We start from the raw sequence: 25,987 nt of genomic DNA on the forward strand, positions 1-25,987 counted from the left end.
ACAACAGTCTGCAGCTATCTGCTGGTGCAGGCTATAGTTTTAGGCTGCATTGCAACCAGTGGTGTTGGGGATCTTGTCAAAATTGATGCAATTATGAATGCAGAAAAGTACTCTCTACTTTTGAGCCACCATGCAGTGTGGGAATATTTTGACAGAGAACAGAACAAAAAGCAGCCAACATCTTAAGAAGAGCTTCAAAATGTCCTTTAAGAAGCTTGGAGAACTATTCCTGAAGTCTACTAAAGAAATTACATGAATATTTGCCTAACAGAGTTCAGGCTGTGTTGGAAAATAAAGGTGGTCCTACCCAATTATAACTATCAGGCTCATAAACCTGTACAAACTCTTCCATTGCCTAAAGGGCTGGATTTCCATGCGTGTGTGCACATTTCAATAAATTGTTGCACTTATTTCACATTTTCATAGAAAAACATACAAATTGAGTGGTGATTCAAGACTTTCATACAATATTACAGATATAATAATACAGCTACATTATTATATTGATCAAGTTAAAAACAAGGTTTTACGTCATTAGTGGAAAAAATATATATTTGAAATGTCAGCATGTTGAATTTCAACTACCCTAAGTGATTTTCATACCTAACCAACTACGTGTGGGACATGAGAAAAAATATAATGGTTTTTTTTTAACAGTTTTTTTTAACAGTTTTCCATTATATTTTATAATATAATATATATAAAAATATATAAAAATAAAATAATATAATAAAAAAAAAATAAAAAATAAAAAAAATATAATAAATATCCATTGTCCCATTTAATTCTTTAGATATTCTCATAAATATATCAACCCTTATTGTAATATTGTATTGTAAGAATTCAAATGTTCAATTCCTTTCATTCATTCCTTTATTTCTAGCCCCTAAAGTTTATTGGAAATGTGCACATTTGTTCTTTTTTCCTGTACAAAATAATCAATGTAGGACTGAAAGAATAAAAACTCCATGGTAATTTATTAAAAAATAAAGTATTCTTTCTCGTGCTTTTACTTCTTCTTCTTTCTTTTTTTTTTTTTTTACAAAGGCAAGCCATGAAAGCATTAAAGACTTAGATATAAATATTGGATTAAAGACTTAGATTAAAATATGGTTATTAATGCCTCAAAAAGCAAATATGTAACAGCAATAAAATTTGTAATTACAGATCAATAAATTAATCATTAAGCCCTTTCCTTTACTAAAATAAACATAAACCAAGACAAATGTATAGTTGGCAATACTGATCTGCGACAATTTCTAAAAGAGGATGAAAAAAGACAAGTGAAAGACTTGGTGTTCACATATCAAGCATGTAGGTTGACAAGTTTATCAATTAAGGTTAAATGTTATATTTCAAGATTGCTAATGGCACAACTGCAATAGCTGTTAATGTGAACATGACGAAGCCAAATGGTCCACTTTCTGCTTTGGTTGATGCATGTGATGGAAAGGTCTTGAAGTTGAGAACTCTTTGACTTTCAATCATCTGTTTCATAAAAGAATGTTAGAATAAATGTGTTTCACAATGTTCTTTAACTTCTTTACACCAGCAGATATATAGGTTATTATGCTCTAGGTTGTTATTATAGATAATTTTACTGATCTTCCCCCTTTGAGATTAAACTGATCAAACCCCTGATGTAGCACCTTTAAAATGTACTCAGAATATGTTGGCTGTATTTTTTAAGACGAGTGATCATTAGTTTTAAACCTCAGCGTTGAGCACACAGTCTCTGACACGTGAAACATAATTTGGCTGTATTTGCATATCTGCAGTGTAGTTCCACCTTCGACCTCTGGGGTGTGACAGCAAGTTCGTCAACACTTCCTTCACACTTTCCAATGGCAAAGAAGAAGTTTCAGATTTTTTGAGGGGGGCGAGGGGCTGGCCTTTTTTGTTCCGCTGGAGAGTCCTGCTTGAACGGTGAGCAGGAGCACAACAGAACGGCAAGAAATTACAGCGCTGCGGACCATCGGCTAAATCAGAGCACCGGGAAGGATCCCGCTGCGCCGCCGAGGAAGAGTGGTTTGAAATAGGACGGCATCGCCCTGCAGCTGCGCCGTTACTGGCTATAGGGTCAACGGGCAGACGAGCAACTGGCAGCTATCGGCGTTAGCCTTAACTCCTCTGCGGGTCTGGGGGGGTGTCTGGTAGGGGCAGGGGGCGGGAGTACACCGAGAAAGGAGAAGACTGCACGCCGAGAGGAGGGGGCTGGAAGTCTGAGACGCTTCCAGCCTGAAGGGGGCCGGCGGTTTGGCCACAGCACCCCCCGGACTAGCTAGCTTGTACCCGCGCGGCTAAGTGAATGGGATGGAGCCGGGACCGTCTGGCGCTGGTAGGTTTATTTTTACTTAAGTGGTTTTAAATGCAACCAATCCGGGTCTATACTGCGGGCCAAACTGCAGCTGATAAAACTAGACACTGTAGCTTGGCCTTAGCATCGGGGGGGATGTACGAGGATGCTTGGTGTCAAGCCTCTCTGTTGCATCGAACGTTTAGAGAAGAGAGGGTGTGAGATGGAGAGGAGCTGTCTTGCTGTCTGCATGCACTGCACTCCATATAAAGCGTTATTATTTGTCCAGATTTATAGCTGCAAATGAGCCTTTTTGGAGTCTGACAATATCCTCAGCCATGCGCGGGGGCAGGGAGGTCGTGGGAATCTTGGTGAGGAGGGACGAGGTGAAGCCCGCCTTCAAGCAGCAGCAGCAGCTGGCTGCACCCGCACGCCCCACGGAACAGACCAGCCTCCCTTTCACTGACAGGTTACGTTTGCTAATATAGTTAAGGTTGTCAAGAGAGAGTTTAGCACAGTGTCCTTAAATGCACACATTAACGACAACCTCGGGCCTACCATCTGCAGCGATAACTGAATTATTTATCTATGTGAAATAAGAAGGAGGGAAAAAGGCTTATCTCCTCTTCCTGTTCGAGATGACATAATCTGCGTTTAGACTGAGAGAAGCATGCAGAGCATTATATTTATGTGTTGCGGTTTGATTCTGTATCTGCAGACAGTGCCAGTCAGATCAGAGATGGGCTTCATTTGGTAGTTTTCTTGTTTGATACTGAGGTGTGGAGACCTGCAATTAAAGCACTCACTGGACTTGACTTTATGCCCAGGTCTAAAGTCTGTTTACTGTGGAACGTCTTGAGTGCCTGGCATTAATAATGCAACCATGCCATGAATGTCTTAAATTTGTTGAAGGCATGGCTTTTATAAAGACTTGTATTTTTAATTGATGCAAAATGTTTTGACATGAACTCGTTAACGATCCCTGAATCCTCTTTGGATATCTTCAGGCTTGTGTTTATGCAAAGCAGGCCCTGATGGTAAAATCACGTCATCATTTCAGATCCTGAACCTTGAAATTAGTTGAATAGGCCTGTTTTAATTTCTTAGGATGCGGGGGGGGCTCTCTAGAGGCCCCGTATTTCAACGTCTCCTTTTGTGTTTCAAGTGTGATGATTCAGTTTTCTATTTTGAAAGATTTTTCTGGTTACATTTGGCTCACTGTCAACAGCCAAATACTTGGAGACACACAACTGATTTGGCCAACACAAGTGATGCCTAAATGAATCTTTCTTGTAATTTGTGTACTTGGCTTATAATTTAGCTTATAAGCCAGTATCTTGTATTTTTGGAGCCTAATTGTTCTCTAGTTTTTTTAAACTTTTTTTGTGTGTATTTGTATAGCATCACCAGCCACACATCTTTGCCATTACCAGCAAACTTAATGTGGAGTTGTTTAAAAAGTTCACATTGAGATCCTTTATTTGTTTTATTTGTTGTCCCGCAAAGGAAGCCAAAACGAAACACACAACAACGTGTTATCCCAGGTATGACTTTAAAATAGTCATTCCCATGTGACTTGATGTTATTGCGTATTACGTCATTGTAAAAGATTCAAGTAGCGAGTGTCTTCATGTTGTGATGCAGCGCCAAAGCTCCGCTTTAAGTCTTACCGCCCGGGAAAGACTGCTATTGTGTTGGGATATGTGAGAGGGCTGGCTCCGCTTCTCACCATCTGCCTTCACTGGCACGAGGGCGAAGTGTGTGTCATTGTGTGTGCGTGCGCAACAATCAAAACATGGTATAGACACTCACGCATTCACACGCGTACATGCTTTCTTGCACATAAAGTACGTGCGGGCACCACATGTCTGGTGTCTGTGTTTACAGTGCTTGTCAGATGTGTTTTAGGGACTTGTGATTCTACACTTTGATATTCATATGAACACACACACACACACACACACACACACACACACACACACACACACACACACACACACACACGGATAGGTGACAGATTAAAGGAAAAACCAGAATACTTGACCCCCTACACTGAGGATATTACGTGGTACAGTTGTGCTGCTGGCATGGTTTGTGAGACATTGAAAATCAATATTGATTTCTTCTAAGATATCATCTTAATCTGTTAATCACTGTCTTGACGACAGTGATCTCTTCCAGGATGACAGTACCTACCTTCCGTAGAGCACAAGGGCTCACTGGATAGTTTAGTGTAAAACTGATGTGAATCATATCCTGAGATTTTTACTTGCAGTCACCAGATCTCACTGAACCCCAAATTGAACACCTACGTCAGACCTGTGTTTGAAGTGTTAGACATTGCTCCACCACAATCATTAAAGGGAATATATTTTGAATGAAAGACGTCTAATCCCTTCACTAATCTTGTTAAACCAATCCAGTGATGTATAAAAGTTCTGATGGTCTAAGATACAATGATTTTTACTTTAATCTGTCATATACCCGCTAAGAAAAGAAAACAGTGTTTTATGGCCATTACTCTTCCGATTCCTTTAGCATGTTCTGAATAGTGAACATGTGATGGAGTGGCTATTTAAAGCAGAGCTTTTCCAGTTGAGGATGCCGACGCCTTGCCATGATGTGGGAACATGCTCAGTTCAGGACCACAAAGGCCAAGGTCTCTTCAGCATGACCACAGCAGCACCCTGCCTCTTCTCATCTCCTCCAACAGCCATACACATACACGGGTCCCCTGATATCCATGACAATACTGTGTTGCCTTGGTGTCTCCATGGTGAGGCTGGGAATGTACAGGGGGGCCCCCTGTGTTTGTGTGTATGAGTGTGTTCATCGTAGCAAGGGCGCTCCCTCTGTCGTACACCCGTGAATTTGTGTCTGCGAGATGGAGGCGCAGGGCAGCTGGGGTCTTTGTTTTGGTGAAGGAGGGCTGTTCTCTGGGGACCCAGAGTTAACCTCTGGGTCCCCAGAGAACAGCCCTCCTTCACCAAAAGGGCAGTGGGCCCCTCTCAGGCAGGAGTCACAGCAAGCACCCAGTTTAGGACCCCCTCTATGTTAGACCTCCTGACTTGATGAGACTTTAACTTTGAAACTAGTATGGGCATAATGTATACTGTTAAAAAGACTGCTTCAGGCCTAGAATATACAAGCTGGAGCTAAACTTAACCAACTCGAAAGGAAACTGGACATGTGAAGTGTCTCTTGCACACAGGCAGTAGTTTTATTTTGAAAGTAAAACCCACGACCATTAAGATGCTGGGTGTATTGGTTCAAATCTTACTATAAGTGCAGTGCCCTCCTGGGTAGTGTGTAACTGATGTTAATAAATGTGATCTATGTGTGTAGTAGATGTAGTGAGTGAAGAACAGACAGACATGCTTATAGAAATTTCTTTTATTCTCTTATTATAGAAGAAGAAGCAGATAAAATATGCAAATAGAAAACTGGAAGCTAAGAATAATTGACATTTTTCACTATTTTTTTTTCTTGCAGAATGTCTAAAATCATTGATTCTCAAAATAGCTGCTGTTTATTTCCCCCTTGCTACACTAATCATTTTAGTCACATAATTAATCTCTTTTTCCCCCAATTTAGTACTTTTATTAAATGATATGCATATAGCATCAAATGTGTGTTCACAGTAGGGCTGCCACAAACGATTATTTTGATAGTCGACTAGTCACCGATTATTTATGCGATTAGTCGACTAATCAGATCATCATCCACTGGACGTAAAACTACAGCTTATTGCACCAGCAGCATCTGCTCTTATATAACTATCATAAGCTTACAGCTTTAAGCTGCTAACTAAAAATAAAGACAAGATGATAGTTTATTCAATTTTAATGAAATTTGCAGATTGTTTCGGTGAAGTTTAATAAACTCCTTGCTATCTAAAATATAACAGGACAACGGAGTATATTCTCCAGCATCTCACACTTCTGATAATCAGCTGTCTGCTTGACGTTTATTCAGCTGTGTAAAAACTATAACTTTAATCTCAGCCAAACCGATTTACTCAGGAACAAATAAAATACTAAAAAAAAAAAAAAAAAGCCAAACAACAACATTTTTAATTTATCTAAGTGACTCATATATATTTAACCTGAGTAGCGAAAGACGGCGGTGGGTTTGAAAACAATTTGCCGGGAGTCCGGTGTTCTCACCGCGCTAGTGACCTAGCCCCCGGCTAGCTATCGAGCTAGTGGGTAACAGACGTCTCCGAAAACGTCGGAGCGCTTTTGAAAATATGTGGTGTCCTGATAAACTGAGCCGATATTTGAGGTTTACACAGCTACATTCTCGGCTGAAAATATGTTAAACGTTTATTTTGTGACCCAGAAAGAATAATAAGAGTATTAAAACTAACTAGCTGCCGCCATTGTTGGAAACTGAGCTGGGCCGCGCTATGAATTCTGGGACACAGCTGCTTCTTCTTCTTCTTCTTCTTCTTCTTCTTCTTCTTCGGGGTTTAACGGCAGCTGGCATCCTTGTACATGCAGTGCTGCCATCTTCTGTTTCAGTCCGTTATTACACTCTTAAATCCTGCTACTTATTCCTGCGTCTTTTGGGATCTTACAAAGCTTCAAACAACGCGTCGACTATTAAATCAGTCGTCGACGATTTTGATAGTCGACGTAATCGTGACTAGTCGACAAATCGTGGCAGCCCTAGTTCACAGGGATGCTTCTGAAAAATTTAGACGAACCCAAACCCCCAAAATACAGATTTTTACAATACAGAATTCAGCTAAAAAAAATCTTAAACATAAAGAAGCTGGATGACTCTGATCCATCTAATTGATTATCATAGTTCATAATTTGCATGGTAACCATGTGATCAGACAACGTGATTTCGTGATAACTGGTGAACAGCAAAATTAAATTAAAATTAATCATATTTTCTTTTACTTAAGGAAATATTTACAAATTTATTCATGTTTTTCTCCCTTTCTCCCTATTCCCTTTTCTCTTAACCCCCCCACCCACACCCCATATATGACCTCATGTGGCTGCTCTTACTGTTGTTAATGTTCGATCACACCTTGCTGTACATACTTCTGTGTCTCTTTCTTTGCTGCCCCCAAATGCACAATCTGCCTTTTAATATCTTCCTTGTTTATTTTTTTTAACTATCTTCCCTCTACCGGCCTTCCTGTCCCTGCGAGTGACTCTTGTGGTGTTCTCCTTTCCCCTGCCTACGCTTCCTTCCTGGCTCATGCCCTCCTTGCCCTGTCCTCTGCTGTTCACCACTGCTTCCTTTGCCACCCCCTCACAACCGTTGATTCTTTGCTTTACCTTTGGTTTTTTCCTGTGTGTTGCTTTGTATTTGTGCACTTTTCCAACTTCAAACCCTTTTTGCTCTGAACCACATTTTTCCCTGTTACCTGTCTTTGTCTGTGGCTGCCTATGTTGTATCTGTCCAGTGCCCATGGGGGTCTTCCCCCCACCCCTGCAGCAGGTGTTCCATGCCCCTCGCCGGCCAGGCATGGGTACCGTGGGCAAGCCCATCAGGCTGCTGGCCAACTACTTCGAAGTGGAGATCCCAAAGATGGATGTTTATCACTATGAGGTGGACATTAAGCCTGACAAGTGCCCACGACGAGTCAACAGGTAACATATTTCAGTCACAATATTTCTCTGCATTTCTTTTCTTTGATGTCTCACATTAATGGAAAAGATCAGCACTTGTCAGTTCTCATTTGTTATAAGCAAATAACAAAGTTACTAATTTGTAACAGTGGGTTTGCATTGAAGAAGTCATCAAGTAGCTGAATTGCCTCCTGTGTGGTAATTGGATAATGAAAGCCCAACAGCCACCAACCAGTAATGTGTGTGTTGTCTTTGAAGAGGCAGCGATAACAGCTACTTGAAGCATGAAAAATGTATTTCTTTGCAACATCTATTTACGATGATTAATTTGGGGTTCTTGTATTGGAAAAATAATAAAGTGTTGCCAAAGCAACGCTCTTTTAATTTTAACATCACCTTATGTGAGAAAAATCAGTATGGAGTTGTGGTGCATATAAATAGATATCAAGTTAAAAAAAATTGTACCTGTTTGCATGTGTCAGATATTTATATAACTGACAGCACATACATTAACAGGAGGTTGTGCTGCTATGTAAGTCATTTTAACTACAACTCTGAGGAACATGAAGAGCACAAAAAGTAATGCATCTGTGTAAAACTGAGTAAAATATATAATTTACCATCTTCCCTGGATGGGTTTCAGTTTTATATTAGGCAGAAGACAATTTTCCTTCCTGCAGTAGCTTTACCTTCTTTACCTGCTGGTGACTGGACAGATGGTTGAATCAAAACTGAAACCAACTTGCTTGAGCTGAATGTTGTGCCTCCTGATGCAGCTTAAAGCCAAATGATTGATGCAAACATTGGAAGAATATCACCTGTATAACACCTATTTAAATTGGAGTAACTTAGTTTACTTACAAAGTATTTGTATGCTTTAGTATTTTTCATGAAACCTGTAGTCCCTGTCCATGTTTTTACTGGCCCTGTTTTTAGTTATAACAAAACTAATGTGATTTGTCACATTCATTACTTTAATCCAAGAAATAAAGTGTACATAAAAAATATATATATTTCAAAGTTGAGGAGAGAAGTGTGCTCTTTCTACCTTGCAAACTTTCCATGGCTCAGCAAAGAGCTGCTTCCTGTGAACGGTCTGTCTTGTCTCTGCAAAGAAAAATGTCACAGTATACATATGTTTCATTATGTTTGATCCAGGTGACTTCATTCTTTTCACAAAGGCCTGTTTTTTTTTTGGGGGGGGGTTCACGTTGCATAGCGATCTCTGCTTTTTATACCATCCTCAGATGGTGTCATCTGTCTGACTTTGTGCTGGCTGTCAACAAGATGGGATTGACCTTCACTTTCCACAGTTGTCTTATATGTGGAGTCATACATCAGGGGCTGGTTTAAAGCCTCAATCAAATATATGGCTGTAAATGCCAACAATTTCTAGACTGAAAAACAAATTCACTCCATTGTTACATCAGCCTCTAAAGAGGTCACCTGTGGAGTACTAAGCTACTTGTGATCAGAAGGTAACAAACATAACATCAAACCAACTAAATAAAAGCAAAGCCCAACTGCACTGACTTGACAAAGGGAAACTTGTATGCTGACTGATTATACCAGCTTAGAGAACAGGGACGTTGGGACATTGCACGTTCCAGGTTGCACTTCCTGTATTTAGGAGTGCTGAAGTCACAGGTATGTTTGATTTAACACCAGGTGCCTTTCCTACCATAACCCCAAAGGGGAAATCAACATAGCTTCAACAAAGTCTAAATAAACAGAAGTTATGCAAAATCAAAGATTGTGTCATCATTTATCTGTTTGTATTTCAATGCATATCACATGTAAAATATGTTGTCCAAGTACTGGTGCGTGAATTCATGTGGCTTCACATGCAGCCATCACACACCCACTCTATAAAAGGTTTTCTGTGTTAAACTGTGACAGCATTGTTGTTGTTGTTTTCAGAGGTGTGTTGAACTTTGAACTAGAATGGTTGTGTGGCAGACTTCACCAAGTCATCTCTACACTCGTGCCTTTCATCTTGTCTAGTTAGTATAGTGCTTTATGATCACTGTTAGCATTTAAAATGAATGATAGAATTAGGAGAAGTTTGAGTGAAGCATTTCAGCAACATAAAGACAGGAAAAGGGAGTAAAGTTCAGTGCTAGAAGCTTCATAAAAAGGACTTTCACTTTCTCCTACCAATGATGAATACATGGATTACTAGACTTCCTGGGTTGTGCATGCAAGTCTGCATTACAGAAATGCAAGGTACAGAGAGCTTGAAAATGCCCATTTGTACATGTAACTAGCACCTTTCACAGCAACAATAAAGCTTTGTAGTAGTTTCAAGAAATCATGGGAGGACTGGCAGATAAGCAGAAGCTACAGGGATAAACCAATTGTTCCCATCTCCAATCAGATAGAGCTGTTCTTCCACTTTTTATAGTCAGATGAATCATCAACATTTATATGAAAACTGGCACCTCTAGCATTACCAGTCAGCAGGTATATGATGGGGGAAAAAAAACCCTGTCCAATCCAATTTTTGGCTCCTAAGAGAATTGTGATTCTCTATAAACTCTGCAGCCGTCTTCTGCTAGGTCTTTACCTTGTTCCTCAAAGAGAGGAGATATGACCTACACAAAAAATAAATATACATAAGAACAAATAGTTAAATATGTAGCCTTCTAAGTTGACCAAAAAAAATTAATGACCCGGATAAGGAAGAGTGGTTGACTTGTCAGGGCGATAAACATACACAGGTGAGCAATCAACCCAGGTGTTACCCATGGGTCTCAGCGAGCCACTGCACAGATCCCAGCAACTACAAAATAAAAGAAAATGATTTTGGTAAAGGTTTGAGTTATTTGGTACTAACTCAGTTTATGAAGTTCACTATTTAGCGGTGACTTACTTATGTTGTCAGACTGGAAACACTCCACATGCAGGAGTCTTTCCTGGGTTGTGAAGCTAAACGCCTCTGCAGGGTAACACTAACCACTGAGTCACCATGTTTTCCTCATAATAAGCCTCCATCTATCTGACTGAGAAAAAAATATTTTTGCAACTCTCCTTTTAAGGCCTCCATCCCTTTAAGCCACCTTTCTTTTGATTGGCAGGCCCCTTGCAGCAGGTGGGTGGGGCTTCTTTGATCACAGCCACAGCTGTGTGCCGGACATGACCATATTAAGATATCCCCTCTCACTGATGTCACACGGTGCCCAGACTAGAAAAAACCCCCACTGAATTGAATATTTAGAGCAGCCTCAAATCTTTGCTTTTGACTCATAATTACATACACCAAATGTATTATTTGAAACTTTAGCCACGATTAATATGATCAGCCACTACACTAACAATACATATGACAGAAAAATAAGAAAAAGCATCAAAGGTTCACCTAAGTACAGTCTCATACATATGAATTAATTTTGTATGTCTCCTAATAGGAACTTTGGTGATCTCAAACCTAAAATACATTGATAGTTTTTACTTCTGTCTGCTAAAACATAATAGTACCCTCATAAAATGTTTGATTACACAAATGAAATTTTGTTAAAATCCTCAGCACAGGCCGTCTGCGGAACCCGGAAAGAGAGCCCTTGAGCTTTGTTGTCCTTCAATTTAACAAGGTCATGGCCATAAACAGAAATAAATGAAGCAAATTGGTATTTTTTTTTATTAGTGGTAGATCCTCAGAAAATCCAAACTCTAAATGAGGATCCCTGAGCACTGAGTGTTCTAGTACCATCTCCTCTGATATTAAGAGAGGATCTTTTAGAATCAGAAGGAAATGGAGCTCAAACACAAAGGGTCCAAGAAGGCATGCAAGGGTCAAGCCCTTCGACCTTTCCTTTTAGAAAGACCTCCTCATCCCCCACACTTGAGTGAAGGTCAAGGCACCATGCATTCAAAGATAGCCCCCCCACCACCACCTGCACCCATGCTCTTTGTCCTTGCTTCTCCCCCTGTGACCACCAGATATTGAACTCACCAGCTGTATCCTGCCTACTCTATATCAATATCTCAATAACTGCACCTCCTCGTGACAAAAGCAGCATCCTGATGAGGGAAGAGGTTTAACTGGCAGAGGGGGATTTGCTCTGGCTTTATTGCACATTAATCTCATGTCATGTTTGCATGTGTTGCTGCTTACAGAGAGGTGGTGGAGTACATGGTGCAGCACTTCAAGCCCCAGCTCTTTGGTGACAGGAAGCCGGTGTACGATGGCAAGAAGAACATCTACACAGTGCTAGCACTTCCTATTGGGAGTGAGAAGGTAAATGTTTGGAGTGTTTTTTTGTGTTACACAGTCACTCAGTGAAGTCTCTCCTAAGCCCTGTTCAGCTGTGATATATTGAGTTTTTTAACAGGAAAGCAAATATTTGAATGACGGTAAAAAGATGCCGTGGTAAAGCAGGATAGGTTGTCCACTAATAGCAGGGTTAGTGGTTCGATTCCTCCTCATCTGTCCGTGGGCATGACCCTGGCTTGATTACCTGAGAGGTTAAAAGTTTCTATAAAACAGCAAAGCATTTAATATGTGTGTATTTGTTGTAATTAGTCATGTTATTTTCTATACTTAAAGGATCTATTTGATTAGGAAATGTGCTTGGTTGCCTTAAGTAAATGAATTAGAAGATATCTGATGTGTAAAGAATAGGGTCAGATCACCTGACTGCCCCTGACGGGCAATTAGAAAAACATCTTTCCAAAAGCATCTCTGGATCTCGTCTGTGGTAATAAGACAGGAAGTCACTGCTCCTTCCCCAAACATAGTCCAGCATTTTTTTCACTCACTTTTTAACACTGTAATGTGTTATTTAGAGAAATTTAGGATTTTGCACTTCTGGATACAGACAGCCCAGCTACCAAACTGCTTTGTATATTTTTATACTTTCCATACAGGTGTGAGGAATTGTGTCTCCAGCTATTGCCTAGAAAGTAAACTTACATACAACATACAACATACAGTCACACCTACAGGTATGGAGACATGCAAAAACTATGCAAAGAAATGTAAACCATACAAGCGCAGGGTTAGTGAAATGTCAGCTTCCAATAATATATTCTGCAGTACCTGAAAAGGGCTACAGTTTACTGCAGAGCTTGAGGATTTCATTTTGTTGCTACAGGTGTGTCTTTATTTCATTTGTTCTTTACCTTTTGCTCTCTCTCTCTCTCTCAGGTAGATTTTGAGGTGACGATTCCTGGCGAGGGAAAGGATCGAATCTTCAAGGTGTCCATCCGTTGGCTGGCCAAGGTGTCATGGCGCCTGCTGCAGGAGACTCTAGTCAGTGGCCGACTGCAGGTCCCCCTTGACTCAGTTCAAGCCCTGGATGTGGCCATGCGTCACCTGGCCTCTATGAGGTCGAGTATATCAAAGTTTCTCTTATAGGTTCATAACAACACACACCAGTATTTACAGTCTGTCAAACAGTCTGTTCACACAGATAATCAGCTATTTCTAAGAGTTTTGTGCATCCTGAAAACATTTAGTAAAATTACAGGGGTTTTTTTCACATTATTTTTTTGTGATATTCTAACTTTACAGCTTAGCGGTGCTTACTGAGTCCTTCCCTCCACAAGCATCAGATCATCATCGCTCCAGGCATCAGAATTACTAAATAAAAGACATGTGTTAGTTGACACCTGTGTGAAAGTGTCCACTGAACAATGCTAAGCAAAGTAATAATGATAACTGGCTTGAAGACTTAACCTGAAAGTGCTCAAAAGGAAGTCATGAAGCCACAGATATTAGATCAGAGATATAGTATCCAAAGAAAAATAGCCTTTTTCCTTAAACCTCTTGTTTGGGTGTTGCAAGTTTTCTGCTTTTCTTGAGGTGACCTGTTCTGAAACATCCACATCACTAGACATGAACTCATGCTGCGGTCGTGCCCTGAATCAGAACATTGATTTCCACCTCTTCACCCCTTCTGATTAGGTACACACCAGTGGGCCGATCATTTTTCTCCCCACCTGAAGGATACTACCACCCACTTGGTGGGGGAAGGGAAGTTTGGTTTGGCTTCCACCAATCAGTGCGTCCCGCCATGTGGAAGATGATGCTTAACATTGATGGTGAGTCACTGAACACAGGCTCACCAGAGTGTGTAGTCAGCCAGTGATCTCAGTGGGTTTTACTGACATTGTGTGACTAGGCAGAAACATGGAGGGTGGGGGGGTATTTTGAAAAGAAAAACTTGTTCTGTGAGAAAAGATGAGCCATGAGTATCTTACAAAAGTTAAGTTATAAATTTACACTGCTGCTTTTGTTTCTATGGCTGTTTGTAACACTCATTTAGCTGTGAAGAAAAAGTGGCAGTCTTCTGAAAGTTACAGATTTTAATAAGAACCTGTTTTTTGGTACTTTCTTCTGACTTATTTCTGCTCTCTGTCTCCCTCTAGTGTCTGCCACGGCTTTCTACAAAGCCCAGCCTGTAATTGAGTTCATGTGTGAGGTTTTGGACATTCGCAACATTGATGAGCAACCCAAAACCCTCACTGACTCACAAAGGGTCCGCTTCACCAAGGAAATTAAAGGTGGGCTACTGAAAAGTGTGGAAGTACCTTCCGAAGAAATAATGAAAGTAAATGGTAAATGGCCTGTATTTGAATAGCGCTTTTACTAGTCCCTAAAGACCCCAAAGCGCTTTACACATCCAGTCACCCACCCATTCACACACACATTCACACTCTAGAAAGTACTTTGATACTTCTATGCATTTGAAGTATAGACTTGCTGAATACACACAAGCAGATGGGTACACTGTGGTCATACAGAGATGGACATGGTCAGTAAAATGTTCAAGGAGACTAAATTTAGCACAATTTAGTACTAAAGGACCAAATTGTGCTAAAATATTCCCCACACCATTACACCAGCCTGAATCGTTGATAAAGGCAGGATAGATCCATGTTTACATGTTGTTTATGTCAAATCAGAATTTGACATCTATCTAAATGTTGCTGACAATGTTGTTAAAGCTCATTAGACGAGGCAATGTTTTTGCAGTCTTCTATTGTCTGTCCAATGTTGGTGACCCTGTATGAACTGTCGCCTCGTTTTCCTGTTCTTAACTGACAGGAGTAGCTAAGAACAAGAAACCAGGCCCATCTACTATATCAGCCCATTACAGGCCATCTGCTTCATGCTTTGACATTCAAAGATGCTCTTCTGTGTATCTTGGTTGTCTTCCTCTTCTTCTTCCAACCTCCATCTCACCAACCCTCTGAATGTCCTCCTTCCCTGCAGCTCCATCTTCAACACTCTTGTCTCAGTAAATCCATCCCTCTTCTGCACATGTCCAAGCCATCTCAGTCTTTCCTCTCAGCCTTTTTTCATCAAACTGCTTAACATGAGCTGTCCTTCTGATGTACTCATTTGTAATTCTATCATTCCTGGTCACTCCCAGATAAAATCTTAACATCTGCCACCTTCGGCTCGGCCTCCTATCTTTGTTGGCAGTGCCACCATCTCCAAGCAATTCATCACAGCAGGTCACACATTAAGCTCTTCCTTTCCGACACTTTTATTTAATATTTGTGTTGCCCCGCTTACTGTCGGCAGGCCTGAAGGTGGAGGTGACCCATTGTGGCCAAATGAAAAGAAAGTATCGTGTATGCAATGTTACCAGACGTCCTGCCAGCCACCAAACGTAAGACTTTGCTTTTGTTTTTGGCATAAAAAATACACAAATTTATTTCCCAACTTGACAGCGTCTTGCTATTTTATTTTATCCTATTAGAGTAATACATTAGAAAATATTAGGTATTCATCCTTATATTGATGTCACTGGAAGAAAGTACTTTTGCTTAATTTTGCTGAAGTTGTACAAATGCAGCAATCACATGTTGGACCAATCACCAAAATTTGTCCTTGCTTGTTTGGAAAGCAATTAAAACGGTTCTAGAGGAGCTAAATTAATCTTAGTTCTTTAGCTTAAATGTAGGTAAATGTTCCTTCCAGGTTTACAGAAGGTTCTTGTTCATCTGTAAAGTTCCTATTGTAGAAATGCTCTATGATAATGGTAAAAAAGTCCCTCCTTATGCATAAACATGTATTTCTAGTATTTCGTTGAAACATTTTTTTAATGCTGAAATAATGATTTTTAATCATGTTTGAAAGAGGAGTGTTTTTCTTTAGAATAAGAAAAACCTGCTATTCTTTCCTCTGTTTATTATGAACGTAATCAAGTAGCTTAAATGGGAAATCTCTTACTGTTTTTGACAGTGAGTGCACCTTTTCAGGTTTGGTCAGAAATAACAGACAGAAACAGACAAAACCTGCAAATGAAGAGCGATCGGGTGATGACACTGACATGATGCTCATGTTCTCATTTTTTCTGTACCAGGTTTCCCCTTCAGCTTGAAAGCGGGCAGACAGTAGAATGTACAGTGGCTCAGTACTTCAAGCAGAAGTACAACTTGCAGCTCAAATACCCCCACCTACCCTGTCTACAGGTGGGGCAGGAGCAGAAACACACCTACCTGCCTCTGGAGGTGAGGAAGTGTTCAGTGATGTTTCAACTATGATGCCAAAAGTTTACCATTTAAAGTAGAGGATGACCAGAATATCGGTTTATCAACACTAGCTCATCATGTCTCTGTCTGTATTTGTGTGTATTAATAACTGGTATTCCTCCAAAACTTTTTTATTGGGGTTTTTAATAGAATCCCAACAAACTGCCCACGTGTACATATGTAAAGAATATTGGCAAATACATCAATATCAGAATACATGTTATGTTTATGTACTCAAAAATCTGCCGACATACCTTCATTTAACCTTCAAGTGACTGAGTGGGATCATCTTTGAGTCTTGAAATAGATGTGTGTTTTTTACTATTAATGTGGGCTTGATTTTATTGTAATTTTGCACTTCTAATCAATAAAATGTCACATTTGGCAATAGACCACGGCTAGTTCTGCTGAAGTAGTAAGATTTACTGCTGCAGAGGCCTTGAGGCATTTACTTAATGCCCAGAGTAGCAAGGCAAACAGGTCATGGGTCATTAATGGACACGAGCTCCTTTTTGTATAACAATGGTATCTGTCTTCGATAAAGAAAACAGTAGATGGATCATAAACGCAACTGGAGACATAAAAAAGTGTTACTGTATAAAATGTAAAGCTTTCACATTACGTTAAATGGCCTATCATTTTAGGCCCTTAAATAGCTTGGCCGTCTGAGGTGTATCGATATATATATCGACATAGAGGGTATTAAAAGATAACACAACCATGCACACAGACTAAAAACCTTCTTTCATTGGGACAGCCAATGTTTACACATTAATGACTGAATGTATTCATTCCAGGTGTGTAATATTGTAGCCGGTCAACGATGCATCAAGAAACTGACAGATAATCAGACCTCAACTATGATTAAAGCCACAGCTCGCTCCGCACCGGACAGGCAAGAAGAGATCAGCAGACTGGTGAGTTGCAGAGGGAAGTGTTTGATGGAGGCCGTGCATCATTTTGAAATGACTGATTTATAGTACAAGGTGGAGACGGTGAGATATAATACAAGTCCTTTACTCTCTACAGATGAAGAATGCCAACTTCAACCTGGACCCGTACATTCAGGAGTTTGGGATCAAGGTGAAGGATGACATGGCCGAGGTGATGGGCAGAGTATTGCCAGCCCCTATTCTGCAGTACGGAGGACGGGTAAGGCACGGTTCATTCGTCAACCTGAACATATCGACTTTTATGTTGTCAAGAATGCAGCCATTTAGTTGTGTGTGTTTCACACAGAGCAGAGTGTTGACAGATTAAAAGACAAGTTTGAAAGCTTGACTCCTTTGGTGAGGGCATGTGGTGGCTCTTTTGTGATCTCTGTGTGATTTGCTTATATGGTTTGGATGAAGGGTTTACTGCAAATCAATACAAAGAGTGATCGCTTTTATCCTATAAAGAGGCGCAGATTAGAGTGATCTCTTTGATGATTATAGGGTAGATGGGTAGAGCACAAGGAGTGATTGAATTATTTGATGTTTATTAGTCTATGTGGATCATATCCCATTTCCCAACTGAATACCGATGCAGGATTTTGAGAATTTCTGAGACAGGGCTTTCCACTTTTGGAAGAATAGTATCCTTTATCTCCAGTCATGCTTCAAGTGGCGCTCACACAGGAAGAGACTCGTTTTGACATGTCGATCACAGACTGAGGAAAATGAGTGAATTTCTGTAACTGACTGTTAGTTTGTTAGTAGACACACTAAGCTCTTGACCTTGGAAACTCTGTTTTTGCTTTAATTTGTCATCTCTCTGTACTTTTGCTATAAATGTGACCTGATTTGGCTTAAACTGTCTCTCCCGGTCCTTTCTTTTTTACAGAACCGTGCCATAGCTACACCCAACCAGGGAGTGTGGGACATGAGAGGGAAGCAGTTTTATAATGGCATTGAGATCAAAGTGTGGGCTATTGCCTGCTTTGCCCCCCAGAAACAGTGCAGAGAAGAGGTGCTCAAGTAAGTACTAATGAGCACAAGCAGATGATTTTGTCGAAGGGGAGGGGGATTAAATAATTTCTGCTCATGGCTGTTTCTTTCATAAGGTTAGTTATTTTTAAATGAGCTTTTGCACAGAAGAAAAACAATCCTTCTCTTATGTTGTTTATTCCTCCTATATGTAATATCCCAAAGACAGAAAATAATAAGTTAAAAACGTTATCTCGGAGATGCTTTATACGCTCATCTGTTTGTTCATTTCAGGAACTTCACAGACCAGCTTCGTAAAATCTCAAAGGATGCTGGGATGCCAATTCAGGGCCAGCCATGCTTCTGTAAATATGCCCAGGGAGCGGACAGCGTGGAGCCCATGTTCAGACACCTGAAAAACACATACTCTGGACTTCAGCTCATCATCGTCATCCTGCCAGGAAAAACTCCTGTCTATGGTAACTTGTATTTGATACATGTGGTTTGCCATAATTTTCTCAAAACAAATGAAATACTGTTGCTCAAAGTAGTCAAAAAACTCCTGAAGCATTTGGTCAAATGGGAGTATTAAAAAGCTCCCAATAAACTAGAATCACGTTTTGTTTTTGTTTTGTCGTGTGAGTAATTTCCAAACTTTTTCCTTTAGCGGAGGTAAAGCGTGTGGGTGACACCCTCCTCGGCATGGCCACGCAATGTGTCCAGGTTAAGAATGTGGTGAAGACGTCGCCGCAGACTCTGTCCAACCTCTGCCTCAAAATCAATGTGAAGCTGGGAGGGATCAACAATATCCTGGTGCCTCACCAACGGTGAGCTTCTGTTTGACCCGTTTTTAATTAGTTGCACATATTTATAGTATCTTGAGTTAGGTGATGAGTGATGCTGACACATAGGTGTAAAGCGCTGACAGTGGTAGTAGACTTGAGTTTTCTATCAAAATCCTGCTGGATGACATGGTGATCGTTTGAATACGTTTCAGTAATATGACTCACCAACAGCAGCCCTTCACTGCCTTTATGAGTCTGTGTAATTTGCATCACCTCCTCCATTTGCTGTCTCAGGTCAGCAGTGTTTCAGCAGCCGGTTATCTTCCTGGGAGCAGATGTCACACACCCCCCGGCTGGAGATGGCAAGAAGCCCTCCATTACTGCTGTAAGTCTCGGAGATTACGCCTTCATTAAACGACACTAGATGATTTTAAATACAATCTCAGGAAAAGGAAGGGAATGTGCAACCACGGTGTGTCACAAAGCCTGGCCACTTTTCAAATCTAGGCGTGCAGGTTAAACCCATGGGTGGGCAATACTGGTGTGCTTTTGGCTCTGGTAACTTGTGAACAGCCTTTTTCATTGTTACTGGCTAAAGTTGCTTACTTGATGAAAAGACATTTGAGTTATTTAAAAATGTGAATAAGTATAATGAAGCACTAGTTTTTGTTTGGAGAAAAAATAGACTTTCTAATTAAGCCGATAAGAAATGTTCTAGGTTTAAACTATAGCATTGGTTGTCATTTGGTGTAGATGTAGCAACAAGTCAAAGTCATACACAGAATTAATTGGCATTAATTAACACTATATACCTGCATTTAAGGACAAAGACCTTTAGATAACAAATGGATTTATACTTGGTCTTTATTATTCTTAAAGCCACTGGTTACCTTGTACCATATATATTGACTGTACAGTAGTTGCTAAGTACTCTAGTAGCTAAAAGTCATAAAAAAATGTAAAAATGTTTCTCTGGGATGTGATGGCAATCCAGCTGCTTTGTTGGCTTCGACACTCCTTTTTTTTAGGCAAATCAAAAATAGCAAGGGCATGTAAATAATGCAAATGACCCCGAGATGCCACAGGGAAAAAAAAACGCACGTTTGTGGTTGCTTGGTGACAGTGGGACTCGATGGCCACTGTGCTCATTAATGCTGGTAAGAGAAGAATACCTCAACATTAGGTAGTAGGTTCAGAATAGAAGAGCTTAAAGCTAACTAGTTTTTACATCATTGGACAAAAGAAAATCTGTAATAACATTTCACTATATTGTAATTTAATTTGAGGAGCCCTTCTGAGGTTTGTTTTGTGGCTTTAGTAAAGTCAAGTCTTTTCAGGCACATGTTCTCACGGTTTGTGGGTTGAAAAAAAGTTTTTATTGAAACAATATGCAACAGCAGCGGGCTTCGAGGTACTTTTTCTCATGTTTGCTCGATGTGTCAGAAGTGTAACTCAGTCAGCGGGGATTTGCAATGTTAAAAAAGGAAGTCCAGATGGTGCATCAGCTGCCATAGGTGCAATGCTTAGGTAACAAAACTAGGTGTTTAAAGTAACCCTATTTTTCTATAATGAGCGATGTGAGTGCTATAAAGTGGTGTAATGAAATAAGCGTGCACATGCTCTGTTCTCAAATTTCATTTTTTATTTTCTGGATTTCAGCCGACTGCTGTTTTTGATCTTTAACAGATGAACACTTTGAGATGGCTGTGACACAAACAGGCTTATTCAGTTATGTTTTGGCTGTTTGATAGGGCTATGGTGATGCAGGGTTTCATTCAATGGTTCTCTCATAGTACCGTTTGCTTCAAACTCCACCTGTATGCACAGCCCATTTCATCAAAAGCACATAGCGCCGATATGACGCTTTGTTTGGACTTTGACGCACAGCACACGAGGCCGAGTGAAGAGAAAAAAGGAGGAGTGCGAGAGGAATTAGTGAGGTATAAAGGGAAACAAATGGCTCATCACTGACTCACATTCAAAAGGAAATGACGTCAGCTCTCGTCCGCCCTTGACCTCAGCTCGCCTATGGTTGGCTGTGTTGTTGCCTAGCAATTATGACGAATAATTGAGTCACGAGGACAGGAGAGGAAAGCAGGTCTGCGTTAACAGTACGAGCTGAGAAGAAAACTGGTGAGAAATGGTCATTGTGGTATCGTGTAAGGATTTGAGGGAAGGAAAATAAAAGGTTGACGTTGAGCCTCGCACACTTCCCAGCTGCAGCCTTTAGGGGATGCTAATGCTCAAATATGCACACGACAAAAAATGACTCATGTCTGTGAATCAATACTTCAACTACTGCACAGATTTTCATAAAGTAAAAAGTCATGAAGAATGTTCAGTGACAAAAGGTGTATTTATTTGAGAGATGACTTTAGTCAAGGGGCTCAATAACCTAATGCTCGTTTGTTGCAAGTCATATTAAGAGTGAAATCAGTGATCCACACAGTATCATGTTAAATTCCTTTTTCAATGTTTCCTGCTCCCTCTAATAGGTGGTAGGCAGTATGGATGCCCATCCCAGCAGATACTGTGCCACAGTGCGCGTCCAGAGACCCAGGCAGGAAATCATTGAAGATTTATCTTACATGGTGCGCGAACTGCTGATTCAGTTCTACAAGTCGACCCGCTTCAAGCCCACCAGGATCATTTTCTACAGAGACGGTGTTCCTGAGGGACAGTTGCCTCAGGTAGGTGGGACGTTGCGATCTTAATGACACAATGCCACCAAAATCCATTTTAACATGTTTTAATCTGAGTGCTAACTGTTACACACAGATTCTCCACTACGAGCTGCTGGCCATCAGAGATGCGTGCATAAAGTTGGAAAAGGACTATCAGCCTGGTATCACCTACATCGTGGTGCAGAAACGTCACCACACACGCCTCTTCTGTGCTGATAAATCTGAAAGGGTAAACTTTCTTTGTTTTCCCTTCAGTTTTTCTGTTTCCGACTAAGTTTTCATACTTGCTTACCTGTTTTTTTTCCTTGTGTTATCTTTGGACAGATTGGGAAGAGTGGGAACATTCCTGCAGGGACTACAGTGGACACCAGCATCACTCATCCCTTCGAGTTTGACTTCTACCTGTGTAGTCATGCAGGAATACAGGTATTTATAATAGATATTTTATTGTTCCATAGAAATCTCTATTATAATATAATAAGAACAAATCTGTTTGACTTCTTTTAACCTTGCAGTTATTTTACACAAAAAAATTATTGTTATTTTAATTGCCCTTTTCTCCTCGGTCCTCAGGGTACCAGCCGGCCGTCTCATTATTACGTCTTATGGGACGACAATCGCTTCACAGCTGATGAGTTGCAGATTCTAACCTACCAGTTGTGCCACACTTACGTGCGCTGTACCCGCTCAGTCTCCATCCCTGCCCCAGCCTACTATGCTCGTCTCGTGGCCTTCCGTGCCCGCTACCATCTGGTAGACAAAGAACATGACAGGTCAGTGTGGCTACGAAAGATAGACTACGCATGTCTTTATTCTTGGTTGGTTGATGTTTGTTGGGGGGTTGGTAAGCTTGCTCCCTCTGTGGCCTCAGTAAGCACTTTCTTGACTTTCACAGTTGGTAGTTTCAGGTCAAACTGAAGTTAATTTTGTAAATTATGGCCATTCTTAGAGGCAGAATTAACGATTATCCAGGGTGTGTGCACTGGCTAATGATTTGTCAATCACAAGTCATTCACAGTCAAGTCCATCCCTCCCTAGTCATGCTCAGTTTCAAAACACCAAGATAACAGGACTTCGCTAACCAGTGATTGACATCACAGTTTTTACATACATCTTTTATACTGTCTACAGTTTGTCACTGACAACTCCTACGACCAGCAGCAAGTGGGGCTGTTGGTCTGCTGCTGCTGCCAATTTTATTCTTATCAAGACATGAAATGTGTAACTCATCTTTGCTCGCTCTCTCATCACCCTCTTGTCTCTCTGCAGTGGAGAGGGCAGCCATGTGTCCGGTCAGAGTAACGGTCGGGATCCCCAGGCGTTGGCTAAGGCTGTTCAGATTCATCATGACACTCTGAGGACCATGTACTTCGCCTGAGCGTCACCAACCATCGCCGCCATCGTTCCCTCCCACCTCATTTCTACCAGAGTGGGCAAACGGCCCACCGGCACCACCTCATCCCCATCCCTTACTCCCTACAATTGCCCACTACACATACTTCACAGCAATCAGTCACTCAAATCCAAGAAACACAAATCCCCTCTCCTGTAAAACACAGGTAGACTCTGCAGCCTCATGCACTCAAAAGGTTATGAATATTACTGTTATTTTTACTTTACCGGGACTATTGATCTTTTTAAGTTGAATTTCTAAATCATGGGTATTATGTAATTGTATTGTATGCTACCTTCACACTCCTATGTATGTAAGTATGCAATACGGATGGGAGAAAAATAGAAAACTAGGCGATAAAAAGGAGAAAAGAAATCCTAAAAACTTTTTTAACTGCCACCACGATGCTGCCTCTACCCATCCAAATGCCGGATGCCAGTATTGCAAGCCCCTTGTTAGATGGGATCCTCATTAGAGGTGGTACTGGGCACGCACACTTACATGTATCATTTTAATGTTATCATGAACTACATTCATGTTTTTTAATGTTTTTGAAAACTGTTTTTTTTAAACAGCCTTGAGGAGTCCGGGGTATGGTACATTAGCACTTAGTGTTAGCATGTAGGTGCCACCAGTCCTGCACATAAAGAGTTTGTTAGTACATGCGAGGCTAGCCCTCTGGTCTTTATATTATAGCAGACAAAGAAAGAGCAGGTGTAGCATATTGTAGATCCAGGACAGGAGTCCTGCCACACACTCTGTCCTGGTTGGCCAGTCCCTTAGAGATTTCGCCTTTAGAGGCAAGTTTAGCGTAACAGTAGAGGGACCATTTGCATAGTGTGTATCTAATATACTTGCACCCCATGCACCTAAACCAGCATTGTTAACCAGCCAAAAGTGATGCCACCCTATGGAAAGGGGGCACTCAAACAGGAAGATAATCTTTTATTTCTCTATACATCGCTCTTTTAGAATTTACGAGGCACTTTTTAAACTTTACTTTTATTTTATTTTACTTCAAAATGGTGAAACTAGCCTTTGGCGAGACTTTACACTCTACATTTGAACGTTTCACACCCACACTTTCGTAGCTTTCAGAACAAAGGCAATAGGCAAGGTCAACACTATTCTGTAGAGTTAAAAGCAGGCAAATATAGTCTATGATCACTTAAGTGCTGCAAAGCTGAAGTCGCCTTCAGCAACTGACCTTGCTCCGATCCGTCTGCACATTCCAACGTGTATCAGTGGAAATGGCGCCAAGCGGCGCGCTCCACGCATCCACCCGTGCTTTTCTTTGCCTAACTGTACCAACCTATCCTGCGCCTGTCCCGCTTTTACACAGAGCTCTTCCCCTCTGCAGGCATTTACAACAGAAGCACACACATGCCTGCGCTCTCAGTCTCCTTCTCAGCATGCAGAGACATAGCTGATCAAATGCACTTGTTCCCCCCATTCCCACGTTAAGCCAAACTCATCAACCTTTCCGCCATCACCTTTTATCCTTGCCGTCTGTTCTCACTCGTCGCATAACACACCTGCAGCATCCCCTGCCCCAATCCCCTATGTTGTGTTAGCCAATCCCTATTGGTGCTCTGTGTGCGTGGGCAGCACAGTTAGGGGATTGCTACATTTGACAGGGTGGGCCTCTATCACGACTATTTAACATGCCCTGCCTTTACATCTAGTCACTTTCTGGATTTATGGAAGAAAAATGCATGTAATTATTTTTTATGACTGGATATTCTGAGCCACCTTACTTTGGTTTTCTTAGAGGTAGGAGCCTCGCGCTCACCACTGCCTGTCAGTCGTTTTGCCTCGATTGTGTAATGGTTATAAAGACTGCTTTTTTCCTTTGTCATTATTATTATGAATATTGTGACTAGTGTCAGAGTGTATCCTCAAGAGGGCACTGTGGAGACGGTCCCAAAATTCCACCTCAGTTGCCCTTTAAGCGCCTCAAATCTTGTCTGATGGTCAGACCCCCTTTTGAGTCGAAAGGGATCAAAAGATAAGAGATCAGATGAGTTTGATTTTTAAATCATGTTTATGAACTTGCATAATCAAAATGCCTTTGTACACCGTTTTACTGATCCTTCATTGTGTCCACGGTGATTTGTATATATGAATATATAATATTAACCTGTTATGTATTTTGGCCCAGCAGTTGAGGGGCTTTTCACAGTCGGGGCCAGTCTTCTGCCCCTCATTCTGCGTTTTAAAAAAAAGAAAGAAAGAAAGAAAGAAAGAAAGGAAAAATATCAACCTGGGGGCATTTCCCCAACACCACTGAAACCAGATGCAGTTCTTCACTCACTGAAGCCACAAAGCACCTTGCAAAGGGGGGAGACGAAATGGCAGTCACCCTGGAAATGTATCATGTGGACACGGGAGAGTCCGTTCCCCCTCCACGCAGCCTCACGGTCTGACTAAGCAATATTGAAGCCACTGATCAAGAACAGTCCTTGTCATAGCACTTCCCAATAGATTTGAATGAAAGGACGTGGAAGCATATTATTTTGGCTCTGTATGTGATAGTATGGGAACTCTGTTGGGGAGGGTTATTTTTTAAAGAAAATAAAATTGTTTTTTATTACTCTTGTTGCGTTTTTTGTTTGATTTTAGTGTGCGTTTAATACAGCTTTGTCTGAAAAGTAAGTCATGGGATTTATCAAGGCTTACTCTCATAGCATCCTGAAATCCACCTTAACTAATGATTCTTAGATATTAATGCATGGGTGGATGAAGAAAAAAATGCACCTCCTAAGTCTCAAACTGTAATTCATTCAAAAGGTGGGGTTACCTTTGGGTGAGGGCGGAGCTGGCGGTCTGACGTCTGGTGACACGGGC

At 41.0% G+C, this 25,987-nt stretch overlaps 1 protein-coding gene across 1 annotated transcript; it reads left to right on the plus strand.

The window, feature by feature from the left end:
* The first annotated feature begins 1,860 nt into the window (after positions 1-1,860).
* Positions 1,861-25,716, plus strand: ago1 (argonaute RISC component 1). Its single transcript, XM_080897241.1, has 19 exons — positions 1,861-2,338; positions 7,722-7,908; positions 12,004-12,124; positions 13,034-13,215; positions 13,793-13,929; positions 14,257-14,391; positions 15,419-15,506; positions 16,203-16,350; positions 17,169-17,288; positions 17,401-17,523; positions 18,196-18,329; positions 18,573-18,757; positions 18,946-19,105; positions 19,358-19,448; positions 21,559-21,753; positions 21,842-21,976; positions 22,072-22,173; positions 22,321-22,520; positions 23,017-25,716. The coding sequence occupies exons 1-19, from the start codon at positions 2,314-2,316 to the stop codon at positions 23,123-23,125; spliced, it is 2,577 nt and encodes an 858-aa protein (XP_080753367.1). The 5' UTR covers positions 1,861-2,313; the 3' UTR covers positions 23,126-25,716.
* The last annotated feature ends 271 nt before the right edge of the window (positions 25,717-25,987 follow it).

Source organism: Rhamphochromis sp. 'chilingali' (genome assembly GCF_963969265.1).
Source record: "Rhamphochromis sp. 'chilingali' genome assembly, chromosome: 11".
In the NCBI taxonomy this organism is placed as follows: Eukaryota; Metazoa; Chordata; class Actinopteri; order Cichliformes; family Cichlidae; genus Rhamphochromis; species Rhamphochromis sp. 'chilingali'.